General features: G+C 36.8%; 1 protein-coding gene and 1 pseudogene across 1 annotated transcript in view; both read right to left on the bottom strand.

Moving 5' to 3' along the window:
* The window catches only part of CD96 (CD96 molecule), a 182,276-nt gene that overhangs the window by 154,080 nt on the left and 13,864 nt on the right, over positions 1–14,332 (bottom strand). The window contains exon 3 of the mRNA XM_006895355.1: positions 10,262–10,386. Coding sequence (XP_006895417.1) covers positions 10,262–10,386 — 125 coding nt within the window. The remainder of the gene's footprint in view (positions 1–10,261; positions 10,387–14,332) is intronic.
* On the bottom strand, positions 6,797–7,237 carry LOC102860152 (annotated as a pseudogene).

The following is a 14,332-nucleotide window of genomic DNA, read 5'->3' as shown; positions in this document are numbered from 1 at the left end:
CATTCCATTCACATAAAAAAAAATAGAAGAAACAGCTCTGGCCCTTTCTGCATAAACTCTATCTGAAGAGAAGAACAGTTGCATATATGAGGGGGAATGTAGAAGAGAAATACATGCATAATTTATTTGTGTGGAATAGTTTGATAAATTGATTAGCATGATGACATCTGAATGGGGAAATAGTGAATCAGAGAAAACTGTCCCGTAATACCTTTTATATTCTTAAAACAGTTCAGGGAGATTTTTTTATCTGGAACTTTCAGTCCAGAATAGGGCCCTCACTCAATCTTATTTGACTTAGTTATCTCATTTTGTGGCTGGCCCAAGCTGCTGGGAGGAAAGACTGTGTCAGAGCTGCCTGTGCAGACCACAGGAGTGACTCAGTGTCTGGGTCTTATTCAATAAATGCTGTTAGCTGTATTGATTGTTGCTTTCTTATCTCCAAACTGCTTCCTGTCTTTACATTTTCTCTACTTGTTCTCTTTTCAGACAATACTGTCAAAGCAGGTTCTTTGCAAAATTTCCCATGGCCTTTTTTTAAAAATTTTGTTGGGTTTCTTAAAAAAATTTTTGCCCCCCCCTTTTTTTCAGAACAATCAAATACTATGCTTTAACCGATGCTTTCGGTTGTCAACACTTTGTAGGTTGAAAGACCCCTAGATATTTACTTTCAAAAAAATCAGCCACTGTCTTATACATCATTAGTGGGATTGTAAAATTGTACAACCATTTTGGAAGGCACTTTGGTATATCCTCAAAAAGCTAAACATAGAAATTCCATATAACCCAGCTATTCTACTACTTGGAATACACTCTTGAGAATATGAGAACTGAGGCACAAACTGAGATTTGTATACCAGTGCTCATAGCACCATTATTCACCATCTCAGGAACATGGAAACAGCCCAAATGTCCAACCACAAATGAATGGATTGAGAAATTATGGTACATTCACACAAGGGAATACTATGCAGCACCCAGGAGCAATAACTTTGTAAATTACTACCTAACTTGGGAGGGTCTGGAAAGCATTATGCTGAGTGAACTAACTCAGTCCCACAAGGACAAATATTGTATAAGACCGTTATTGTAGAATGAATATAAGGATCCAGGAGGGATGGGAGAGGGTGGAAGCAGACGGATGTGGATGTATAAGGGGAAAAGGGGATTAATCACTGAGTTGTACAATTTGATGGTTGGGGCAGGTGAGGGAAATGGAAAGAATTTGTTGGAATTTGTATTAAAATTTTATAAGTAAACTAATGAAAGAAAAATCAGCCACTGAGAACTCTAGAGAGCACAGGCCTATCTTGACACAAGATAGTCTACTATGAGTTGGACTCAGCTCCACTATTTGTTGTTTTCTTTTTCATCAAATGTTGTTATTGGTATATGCCGTCAAGTTGACTATGACACATGTGACCAAATAGAGATTACAATTTTACTTTCTGAATAGCTAGGCCTCATGTAAGTATGGGAAATCAATCAATAAATAAGAATTATAGTTTAATTTTGCCTTTTGCTTAAGTAAAAATAAATATAAACATTAAAGAATAATATATTAACTACACACTGTTATGGATTGCAGTGTGTCTTCTCAAAATATGAGATGTGACTCTTAGCCTATTTGTAGTTATAATCCCATTTAACTACAGATGGGGAATGAGTTGTCTTTGTTATGTTTATGTTGTTAGTGCAGGGTTTATCCTTATAAAATATATTAGACAATTGGGGTGCACAGAGATGGGAGAGTTGCTAGGCCATATGGAGGCTGCACAAGAGCGGAAGTTTAAACGAGAGAAGAATTTTCCTCCAGAGCTGACATACTTTGCCTAAAGTCTGCACCCTGAATTTGGATTTCTAGCCTGCTAAACAATAAAAAGGATGGGCATCTACTTCCGTGTGATGTACTGTCCTATACCTGGACCAAGAGGCAGTCATCAGAACAAAGCAAGGAGACACTATATGGTTCAAATCAAGAAGGGGGTCCGTCAGGGATGTATTCTGTCTCCATACCTTTTCAATCTGTATGCAGAACAGATCATCCGAGAAGCTGGGCTGTACGAGGAGGAATGTGGCATCAGAATTGGTGGAAGAATCATCAACAACCTGCGTTATGCAGATGACACAACCCTGCTTGCTGTACTGTGGAGAACCTGAAACGTTTGCTGCAGAAGGTCGAGGACTGAAGCTTCCTATATGGATTGAAGTTCAACATCAAGGAAGCAAAGATTCTCACTACTGGGCCAATTGGCAGCATCAGTATGGATGGTGAAGAGATTGAGATAGTTAACAGTTTTTTCACTTGGCTCCACAGACAACACTCTTGGTAACAGCGGCCAGGAAATCAGGAGACGAATTGCATTGGGAAAGTCAGCTGTGAGGGACCTCCTGAGGGTACTGAAGAGCAACGATGTCAGGCTGGAGACTAAGGTGTGCCTTATCCAGGCTATAGTCTTCGCAATTACATGCTATGCATCAGAGAGTTGGACAGTGAACAGGGATGATAGAAAGAGAATTGATGCCTTTGAGCTGTGGTGCTGGAGAAGAGTAATATACCATGGACTGCTAGGAGAACAAACAGGTTTGTCCTGCAGAAGGTGAAGCCAGAATGCTCCTCGGAGTCAAGGATTCTGAGGCTTCGTCTGACATAGGTTGGGCATGTTGGAAGGAGGGACTGATCTTTGGAGAGGGACATCATGTTTGGGAGAATGGAGGGGCGGCGCAGGAGAGGAAGACCTTCGACGAGATGGATCGATTCTGTGACTGGAATGGTGGGAATGAATGCGTTTGAGATGGCTAGGTTGGCACAGGATAGAACGGCGTTTAGAGCTCTTGTACATAGAGTCATAGAGTCACTATGAGTCACAAGCGACTCATGGCACATACAATAACAACAACAAAAACCTGCTGGAGGGTTCAGATAGGGGCCAGTTCAAATGACAACAACAAACAATAGGAAAAGAAATGTCTTTGTTAAGGCTATTCATTGGTGATATTTCTTTCATAGCAGTACTAGATAACTAAGACAGAAACATTTACAGATCTCTTTCAGAGAAACATAAAGAAACATTACCTTTATCTTAGCATCACCACGGTAGATGGAGAAGAGATTGAGACTGTCAACAACTTCAGCTTGCTTAAGTCCACAATCAGCACTCTTAGCAGCAGCAGTCAGGAAATCAAAAGACAAATTGCACTGAGGAAGCCTGCTGTTGGGGACCTCTCCAAACTCCTAAAGAGTAATGGTGTCAGTCTAGGAACTAAGGTGCACCCTATCAAGGCCATGGCCTTTGTAATTACTTGCTATATGTCAAAGAACTGGACAATGACTAAGGATGAAAGAAGAAGAATCAAAGTCTTTTAGTTGTGATGCTACAGAACAGTCTTGAACATACCATGGACTGCTAAGAGAACAAACAGGACTGTATTGGAGAGGGTGAAAACAAGTTTCTCCTTGCAGGCTAGAATTTTGAAACTCTATCTCACATACTTTGGGCATGTGGCCAGGAGAGACTGGTCCTCTGAGAAGGACATCATGCTTGGAACGGTGGACAGATAGCACAGGAGAGGGAGACCCCGGATGAGATGGATTGACATTGTAACTGTATTAATGGGGTTAGCTGTATTAGTGAGACTGGCTCGAGATAGGGCAGGGTTCAGAGCTTTTGTGCATAGGATTACTATGAGTCACAGTCAACTCAATGGCCCATAACAACAACAACAACTAACTTTAGGGATAAACATTCTCTCACTTTCTCCCAGACTCCACTATACACGTGTAACAACAAGTATCAGGGACTTGAATAATGAGTAGGATGATAAGAAAATAAATTTCTAAAATAACTTGTTCAAATGGTTTGAAAATCTACAGTGTCACTTTGTTGTGTGTCTCTAATTTTCAGTCCAGCTGTTCTTTAATTATCCAGTGCAAATATAACCTTTTCTATGATGTTTCAACTCCATCTATTCAGAGTCAAGTTATTTTCCCCATATGTTTCCATTTTTAACATCTCAGTCAAAGGTGTATTTCATGGCAGGAAACACATCTCATATAGTTTTGTATTTCTGCAGGGCATAGAACTTTGAAAAGATGCACGTTTACAGGACTGAATTGAAATTTGTGTTGTGTAAAACCAGATAGGTAACATAAAATCAAACCAGAATATTAGTGTGAATTTAGTTGTTGTTAACACCATAGAGATGATTCTGACCCATCAGTGACCTCATGTGTGCACAGCAGAGCTGCCTCACACACGGTTTTGGAGGCTGTGACCTTTCAATAGTAGATGGGAGGCCTGTCAGAGGTACTTCCGGGTGGTTTCAAACCATAGTGTAAGCTAGTAGATGAACACTTGACCACGTGCACCCCCTACCCTCCCCAGCACCTGTGTGCGTGTAAAGGCAACAAGAATAAACTTGCAAGGAGCTCTGGTGGTGTCTTTTGTAGCAAGTTGTGCTGTTAACGGAAAGACTACGGTTTGATCCACCAGAGGCTTTGCAGGAGAAAGAGCGACAATCTTCTTCTGTAAAATTTACCACCTTAGGGTAGAGAGAATAGTGCAACAATGAATGAGTGGAAGCCCAAAATCTCTGTAAATGTTTATGAAAATTAATAAAATATAATTATAGAAAAAAAAACAAAAAAAAAACAACAAAGAACTCATGAAATATTATTAAAAATAGTTGACCATGGAGCATTTGATGTTTTACTACAATAAAAAAAAAATTTACCACCTTACAGACCCTGTGGAGTATTCACTATGTGTCAGAACTGACTTGATAGTGGTGAATTTTATGAGAGAATAGATTTGCATTTCTCTAATACGTCCATGTTTTTTATACCAGTACACAAAGTAAAGAAAATAGCACTTGTTCTTTACCTACCACTTGTGTCCCAGTCGCATTATCGATGATTTCTTATACATGAGCCTATAGTTCACACAGGCCCTCAGCTCCCACTGAAGCGTTAAACCTTTGTGTGTGTTTGCTCACACACAAAGTGTGTTTTCATAATGCTTATCCCGTTTAACACAGTCACAGTTCTGCCCTATAATCTCCTCAAATGCAAAGAATCCTTTCCGCTAATACATTTCACAGGTTTAGTATGGTATCAGCTACATGCATTGTTGTTGTTGTTGTTCTGTGTTGAGTCAGAATTGACCCAAAGCTGACCCTCCAGGAGCTTTTCAGAGGCAGTCAATCACATGGGAGGGGATTATCCTACCTTCTTCCACAGAGCAGAGAGTGGATCCGAACCACATACCTTCAGGATTGAAGCACAGATTCTTACCACTAGACCACCAGAGCTCCCTACATGTAGTAAATTTTTTGTTGTTGTTGTTATTGCTGCTGCTGATTAATCCATTCCCCCAACAGTCTTTCCCATGAGGGTCATAGCATAATTAACTAGAATTTTTAAAATGTCATATACAAAAGCCACACATTTTTGCTTTATAGTGACCTAGATAATCTTGGTTTGTAAAATTCTTTCCGGGCTTTAAAGAAGAACTTGCAGTAGGGAGGCTTTTGCAGTTGCTCAGGGTGACTGAGTCCATTCCAGCAGGCTTCTCTCTTCCTCAGCCCTTTATCACCATTTATACTTTTTAAGTTCTTGGGTTTTTTAAAGTCACATTATGTTTGCTAGAAAAATCATTTCATCATTAGTATGATGATTATTATTATTATAGTCAGTTTAACAAGAGACTAAAGGGCCTCAGGTATACATTGGAGAAGATATTTATGTTCTGTACTGAAATGCAACAATTACTCATAAAGAGTGTGGTTTATTCACTAGTTTAATGAGACGAGATGGTTCCTTATCAGGCTTGCTGAGTTACACAGTCATCGACAGCACGGGGCAAGGATGTAAATCAGAGAAGCAAATAGATTTTGACATTTAAAAAGAGAATTCACAGTAGGAATTTAATAGATTTATAAACTGCCTTTGCCAATACAATGTTCCCTTTAAAGAGAAGATTCTTTCCTAACATTGTGTATTATCGTGCATTCTTGGTGACAGTGTGACTTGAGGTTCTGCTAGGAGTTTAGGAGTCACCTCTGGGTGACCTTCCCTGCACTCTTTCTGGCCCTCATTTATTGTAACAGTTTTGGCAGGGATTTCTAAATATCATGTCTACACAGGCTTCTTAGTGTCTTTGAAGAAAAGCACTAGATAAAGAAAGCTGTATCAGTTACCTAATCATTGGCACTAAGTGAAATACCACTCACAACCAACCAATCAGTCAGCATGAATTTAATGAGCATCAGTTGAATATAAGGACAGTGACTATTCCTATGGAGAAAGCGATGGGAGAGAGACAAATCCATTTAATTATTTACAAGCAGCTGTGCTCCAGGCACTATATTAGGAGCTAGGGATTTGAAAAGTGAGTGATATGACTTCTGGGCCTGGAGTAGCTCACAGTCATGCAAAAGTTGACTGAGAGCTTTATATTTGCTTGGAAAACAGATAGTATGCCCATGAGATAGATAACTTAAGAACATGGCAGATCAATTGACAAGCTAACATTTTCTGTTGCGTTCGCTTCATCTCATGATCTCCGTGTGCGAGGTTGAGTAGAACTGTGCTCTGAATGGATTTCAGAGGTTGACCTTTTAGATAATCAAGTCTTTCTTTTGGATGCCTCTAGGTAGACTAGACCTTCCAATGTTTTGGTTAGTAGCCAAGCACTTAAAGATCAACTTCTTGGCCCATACAACCTTTATGGTTTTGTTAAATTGATCCTTCTTGCTATTGAGTTTATGATAATTACAATAGTAAATTTTTGCCCTTTCAATGGAAAATAATAATAACGTAATCAAGGTATAAGCAGAGAATTGCTGTTACCTTAATATTTATATAGTAGGGGTTTTTAAAAAAATAATTTATTTTACTTAACAATCTTAAGAAGTTCGCAGCCCTCAGCAGTTCCAGTGCCATTTCAGGTGCAGTTGGGAATTCGGGAATCTCAGTGGAGCTGTTAGTGTCATGAAACTTGTAGGTAAAATACATGCAAACTTTTGATAGTACATATGAAGGGATCTCTCTAAAATTGACCTAATTTGTTTTATTTTTAACAAACTGACCTGGGCCACTCAACATGGCTTTTATTTTTCCTCATATTAGTGCATGTTCTCTTTTTACAATTAATTCACGACTATCAGAAGATATCAATTTAACATATATGGCATCTAGACCTTCACAGCCACCATAGGTTTTCTCCTCTCCGTCCATTATGCTCTTTGGAATTCTACTTTGTTCTCACAGGAACTTTAGTAGTTTTCTGGTGAGATATGATGCCCTGAGCTTCTTCTGTCTGGCAGAAGTGCCTACTAGCCTCATCCTTAGTATAGTAAATTTTGCCCTCTTTAGCTTACTTCCACTTTTCAATCTTTCCCTAAAAGCCATATTAATCATATTTGTTAAGAACTGTTAACTTATGATAAGATCCTCAAATATATGATTTCTCATAATGTATCAATGGCCTTGGGCAAACTAGAGATCATGAGGCCAGAGCAAGTTTCAGGTTTGTCATTCGTAGCATTACTATGAGTTGTAGTTGAGTTGGTAACATTTGACAACAACCTAACAAATCTCAATCATCTTCAACACAAAAATCTATGAAGGAAAAAAAAATGTGCTTTGTGATAAATGACAGAAGCATTATAGACTTTAGAACAGTATGAGTTATTATTTATTATTTTATCATCGTACAGATGATCTAAAACACAACTCTTGTTTTTATCATCTATTATTTGTTATGTACCATTGAGTCAGAACTGACCCATAACTGACTTTCCAGTGGGTTTTCAGAGGCATTAAATTGTACAGAAGGAGATTTCTCATTTTTCTCCTGTAGAGGAGCTGGTGGGTTCGAACCATGTGCCTTCAGATTGGCAGAGCAGCTCTTTTTCACTAGGCCACCTTCTAGCCAGATCCAATTGACAGTGACTTTATGAAAAAAAAAAAAAGAGTGAAACATCACCCAGACAGGCACCATCCTCATTACTAGACAAAGTACAACAGGATAGGAATAATTATTAGAATGTTGTATTTGAAGTTCAGCTTGGAAGTTAGTTATTTTTAAACTGGCATATTGCCCAGGAAAATCTTTTCATATTGATTCTAGTTTCCAAATCAATCTACAACATATAGGTAATTCATAATATGAGTGCTCAATCATGCAAATATAATAGTTTTAAAAGTGCATCACTATAAGGACTTTTAAGTCTTATGTTTTCATCTTGAGAATAACTGGAAAATTCAATACAATCATATTCTGGATCATCTGAATGATTATCTTATGTGATTCCAGAACCAGTGTGATTCCATCCAGTTCATGACATCTTTATAATACTGTCAATCTCATAAGATCAAGTGATTCAATAGTTGTAAACATTTACTATCTTGCTAAATAACTGACTTGCCACAAAGTTAAAATGATATAAATGTGTCATGTTCACTATTTGACTCATGCTGATTGGTTTACTTATAATGAGACAAAGTTTTTATAATCTTCATTTAAGAGCTACAAGGCAACAATTTTTATGAAGAAAACTGCCACATCTGTCTCCAATGGAGCACCTGATGGGTTCAAACTGCCAACAGTTCAGTTAGCAGTTTAATGCTTAGCCACTGCACCACCAGGATTCCTTCAAATTCAGTTTAGACTTTAAAATAAAAATGACAATACAGGACAGATAATGTGCCAATTAACAAGAAAATAACAAAGGTAGACAAAGTTTGTGAATAATAGAGTTCTTTTACAGGCTAAGCTAGATTTAAGTTATGGAGATGGTCTGATGAAGGTTTTGTGATATTCCAAGTAGAGAAAAATGAGTGGGAGAATTTACTTATCACACAGCACGTAGAAAGCAACTCATCAGAAATTTTAGGAAAGTAGTCATATCACTTGGGAGACTGGCTTCTCAGCTGCCCAGGTTTCAGCTAGCTGGTTGCCTTAACCCCTCGTCTGAGTGGCCTGCCAGAACGAATGTCGCGCGACTCGACGGCACATAACAACAGCAACAACAGTCATATCACATTCATTTTGTGGTAAGAAGAATGGGACCATCTTTAAATAAATTTACCTAAAAATGTTAGCCAGCTATTATATAGAAATGAAGGTTCAATGCCATTTCTTTCTTACTTGATAATGCAACAAATTTTGTAATTTAACAAACATTAATGTTATGTTGTCAGTGCATTGGTAAACTGATCATTATTTTGAAAGAATAGTTTTATTGTTGTTATTGTTAGGTACCTTCGAGTAAGATTGATAGTGATCCTATGAACAAAAGACCTCTCTGTCCTGTCCTGCACCATCCTCACACTTCCTGACACACTAGAGCCCATTGGAGCAGTCACTGTGTCAATTCTCCTGGTTGAGGGTCTTTCTCTCCTTTGCCGACCCCTCACCCTTTCGCACATCATGTCCTTCTCCAAAGAATAGCACCTCCTAGCAACATGTTTAATGTATGTGAGGTGAAACCTCATCATCCTTGCCTCTAAATAGCATGCTGGCTGCACCCTCTCTAAGACATATCTGCTTGTTCTCTTTACCTGCCATGAAATGTTCAGTGCTCTTAAAAAAAAAAAACACACAAAAAACAAAACCCCAAAACCTCACAATTTAAAATATTTCATAAAAATACAAATTTCCAGCTTTTTTATTTTGTAATTCAGAAAACAACAATTCTATGCCAGTAGTTCAACTGTCGTAATGACCCAATGCTGAGAAATCTAACATAGGTCCTATTCATGCATATATATTTTCTACCCACATTTTATAAGGACTTAACGTTTGTGTTTCTGGATGTAAAACAATAGGCTAGCTACGCCATATGCTACCCATGTCGGTAGTAAGAGCTCTGTAAGGGAAAGGAGTCTCCCTGTGCATATGCTGACTGTAGAACAAATATTGTAAACAGGGGCAGCTGCTGAATGTGGCTCCTTGGTGTGTTACCACATCCTGTCTTCTCTGTAATTATGGTCTGGTAGCTGATTAGAAATAGATCTAACCTTTGGGAGCCAATTTCTAAAATATTTAACTGCATTCACCAAATCCAAGGTTTGCTGAGTTAGAAAGAATCTTAGTGCCCTTTCTTCTCCACCTAAACCTTCCCACTCAACCTCACAAATAATGCCTGCTTCTCATCCAGGGGGCCCCTTCTCCTGTCATTTCTTGCTATTCATTTTTTTTCTCATTAATATTTAAAGATCATTACAGTTTTTCAAATTTGAAAGGGCAACACTTACCACCAACCATGCAAAGGTGAATGCAGATGAAATTTGAGATGAGATGTTTTGAAAGCAAGGTATTTCCAGAGTTTGATTTGTCTCTATTTCTACTGTATGATTGCTTCTCCATTCATCATGTGCAACTGCAGCAAATAGGAAAAGACATGGAAACTTGATTTGTACACAACGCTTCTATGTACGCAATGAGAACAGTTTCAGCACACTGGCCCATTCATCCCCAAAGCATGTATGAAGCGAACTGGCAAAAACCTCACTATAGTACACTTTTTATGAATGGCAAAACTGAGCCACTGAACTCATAGAGCTGGTTTTGCAAAGACTACAGGGAAACGATCAGAATTCAGCTTACTTGACCTGCTCCTCTGCTTTCATCCTGGATTAGAGCTTAAGTCTTAGATTACATTTCCCCACTAATTGTGGTTTTATTTTAATAATTTCCAAGTATTCAATCAGTATGCTATTTCAATTTGAATTTTTCTGCCTGCTGTGTGACAAGAAGGAACCTTACCATCCAGCAACTTAATATAAATTCCTAGAAGTAGTATTAATGAATTAAAGAGCTGGAACATTATATTGTTACCAACAATACATTGTTACTGGAGAGAGACAGAGAGAGAAAGAGCACTTGAGAGAGAAAGAATATTTCTTAGTTTAGACATACAGTAACAGATTTTTAGATTGTTTTTATATTTTAATTTCTCATCCTTGTAAGAGATTCTTGTCCAGATAACTTTTCTCCCATTTCTACCTTATTTGAAACCAGGACTTCTGTAAGTTACCTCTTCTAGGATTAAAACAAGATTTCCAGTTTCCTTGTCTTGAGGTATTAAGGGAGCAAGAGAATAAGTAACTAATTATTTGAAAATGATATAAACTCTAGGACTTTTAGGGAATTCTAATGGCTTAGTGTTAAGAAGTCGCACTGCCAACCTAAAGATAAGAGATTCAAGTCCACCAGATGCTTTGTGGAAAAAAGATGGACAATTATCTCCTGTGTGATTTACAGCCTGTGAAACTCCCCTGGAGGGTCAGTTATGAGTCAATTCCAACTCGACAGTACATGACAGCAACAACGTAGGAATTTCAGGGAGCTTTGGTGATCTAGTGGATAAGGAGTTGTTCTGCCAATCTAAAAATTCAAATCCACCATCTGCTCCATAAGGAAAAAATTGGGAGTATCATCTCAAGTAATGTACTCCAAAAATTCACTAGAGAGTCATCTGTGAGTAAATTCTGGCTTGACAGCAATGAGGAGGGTAAGGTATAAACATTTTAGAAAAAAAATTTCAAATATTCAGTATAAAAATAAAGAGCAAATACAACAGGATTGAAGTTTTATTGACTAATCAACTAAGAAACACTTCAAAGACACTTTAAAGCAAAACTACCAAACCCACTGTCATTAAGCCAATTCTAAATTCTTAGTGACTATACGATACAGTATAACTTTGGTAAGATTTCCAATGCTGTAATCTTTACAGAAGCAGACTATCACATCTTTCTTTCTCCCTTGAATGGGTTGGTGGGTCTGAACCATTGATCTTTAAGTTAACAAATGAATGCTTTAACCCCTTGCCACTAGAGTTGCTTTATTTGCAATTAGAGATGCAAAACCAAAAACTACCATGAGATGACATCTCACCTTCTGCAAAATAGTATTGACCAAAACAAAATTGAAAACAAAACAAAACAAAAAAATAGAAAACAACAGTGTATGAGGTTAGAGGAACTGGCATCGGCTCCACTGTTGGTGGGACTGTAAATGGGTTTGGTACTTTCTTAAAAAGTGAGAAATAGAATTACTCTATGTTCTAGAAATATCCTCTAATGATTTAATAGCTGTGACCCAAATAGACATAGGCACATCTATGTCCATTACAGTATTATTCATAATAACAAAGAGAAACAAAATCTAAATGCTCATCAACAGATTAATAGATTAAAAAAATTATAGTATATGCACAAAATTAAGTACTATGCAGCTATAAGTCACATTGATGAGTTTAAATAATGTAACATAAATGAATCTGAAGGATATTACACTGAGTGAAATAAGTTAGTCACAAAAGTCAAACAGTGTATCATCTAATTCTTACAGTAAGACAAAATAGATATAATATAAAGCAATATTCTTTGATGATTAATAGTAAAAGGAGAAAGAAGGAAGAAGACATTCAGATGGACAACAGATACATGAAGAAATGTTCAAAATCACTGGCAATAAGAGAGCTGCAAATCAAAACCACAATGAGATACCATCTCACTCCAATAGCAGTAGCAAAGTTTAACAGGAAATCCAGCAATAAATGTGGATGTGGACAGACTGGAACTCTCATATACCACACCAGAAGGCAGTATGGTTGGTGTTTCTTTAAAATGTTAAACATAGAAATCCCATATAACCCAGTTATTCCACTGTTAGGGAATCCATCCTTCAAGGAAAAGAGAACTGAGATATAAACAGAGATCTGTATGCCTATGTTCATAGCAGCATTATATATAATAGCAAGAAAATGGAAGGAAATAGCCCAAAAGCGAATCAACAAATGATTAGATTGAGAAATGTGGTACATTCACACAAAGGAATACTAAGTAGCACTCAGGAGCACTAAGGTACAATCATTTTGTAAAATGCTACATAACATGGGAGAGGCTAGAGAGCATTATGCTGAGTGAACTAACTCAGTCTCATAAGGACAAATACTGCATGAAGACATTATTGTGAAAATGAAAAAAATAACTAGTTAGATGTGTGAATGTCCAGAAGTAGAAGGGAAGAAAAGAAAGAAGGTAAAAAAGGGGAAGAGTGAGAATCACTAAGGTAGCAGAATTTAGTGGATAGTTGGGGGGGGGGTAGTGAAGGAATATAGGAAAGATTCAATGGGGACTTAAAGAGACAGGGTGAAAATAGGTATAAATCAATAGTAATTGGTTGTATGTAATACAGTGTATATGAATAATTGCATGAAATAGTGTGCATATTGAAGACTGCATAAAATACAGTGAATACAAATGTAACACAATGTAAACAAATTACTGCATAAGAATGAAAAATTTTAAATTTAGATTCCTTTCTATGCCACAAACCTAATATTACAAATTTAAATGCTTTTTTTTCCAAAATAACGTGTTTAGAAAAAACATGAGGGAATTCCTATATGATTTATCAATGGAGAAAACTTTTGACTATGACTCAAAACTAGAACCAATGAAGAAATAAAGAAAAAAGTTATTCCCCCCCCCTAAAAATGAAGAATATTCTGTATGGCAAACATTATTATATTATATAATAATATCTATTTCCTATAAAATATTATAAGAAAGTAAAAATGATAAAAGATAAACTGAGAAGATATAATTAAATCACATAATTATATATACATAAGGCTTATATTTGGAAGCAGGAGTAGCATCTACTTCCTAAATAACATATTTCTGGAAATTCTATGAACTTTGAGAAACTATAATAGCTATAGAAAGGCTTTAGGTCTTTTTTGTTCATAGGGTCTCTATGAGTCATACTCGATTTGATGGCAATCAATGACAATAACAACAGGGCTTATATATGGAACATTTTGAGAATCAAGTATAATAACTATAATTAATTAAAACTCACCTAATAGATATAAATTCCTATAAAGCTGTGACAATACAAAATATAGCAGTCACTTTCTAAAATATTGACCATTAATTTTTTTTTAATTTGACAAAGAGAAAATATTTTTTCTATATAAACTTTATGGCCAATATATAATTTATTGATGGGGTAAATGTAATCTTATAAGAATAACCCAACTTATAAATGAAGGAGTAATAAAATTGTAATATCATATTCGTAACCTAAGAATGACTGGAACTAGGTAATAGTAACTCCTCAGCAACTATTAACCTCACATCAACAGAGAAAATTAGACTTTGTGTGCTTACAGCTATTCGGCATCTATACAGTATTCTTACAAAAAAACCCAGCAAACAAAAAACCCACTAAACACACCCCAGAATAGAAAATCCAACAAACCTCTATATATAAGTATCAAGTAAAAAATAACTTCACAATGTCCTAGAGAT

The sequence above is a fragment of the Elephantulus edwardii genome, unplaced genomic scaffold, assembly GCF_000299155.1.
Source record: "Elephantulus edwardii isolate Elephantulus edwardi_28Jun2011 unplaced genomic scaffold, EleEdw1.0 scaffold00165, whole genome shotgun sequence".
Classification (NCBI taxonomy): domain Eukaryota; kingdom Metazoa; phylum Chordata; class Mammalia; order Macroscelidea; family Macroscelididae; genus Elephantulus; species Elephantulus edwardii.
The sequence above is the reverse complement of the archived record's forward strand: the minus strand, read 5'-3'. Positions and strand labels throughout refer to the sequence as shown.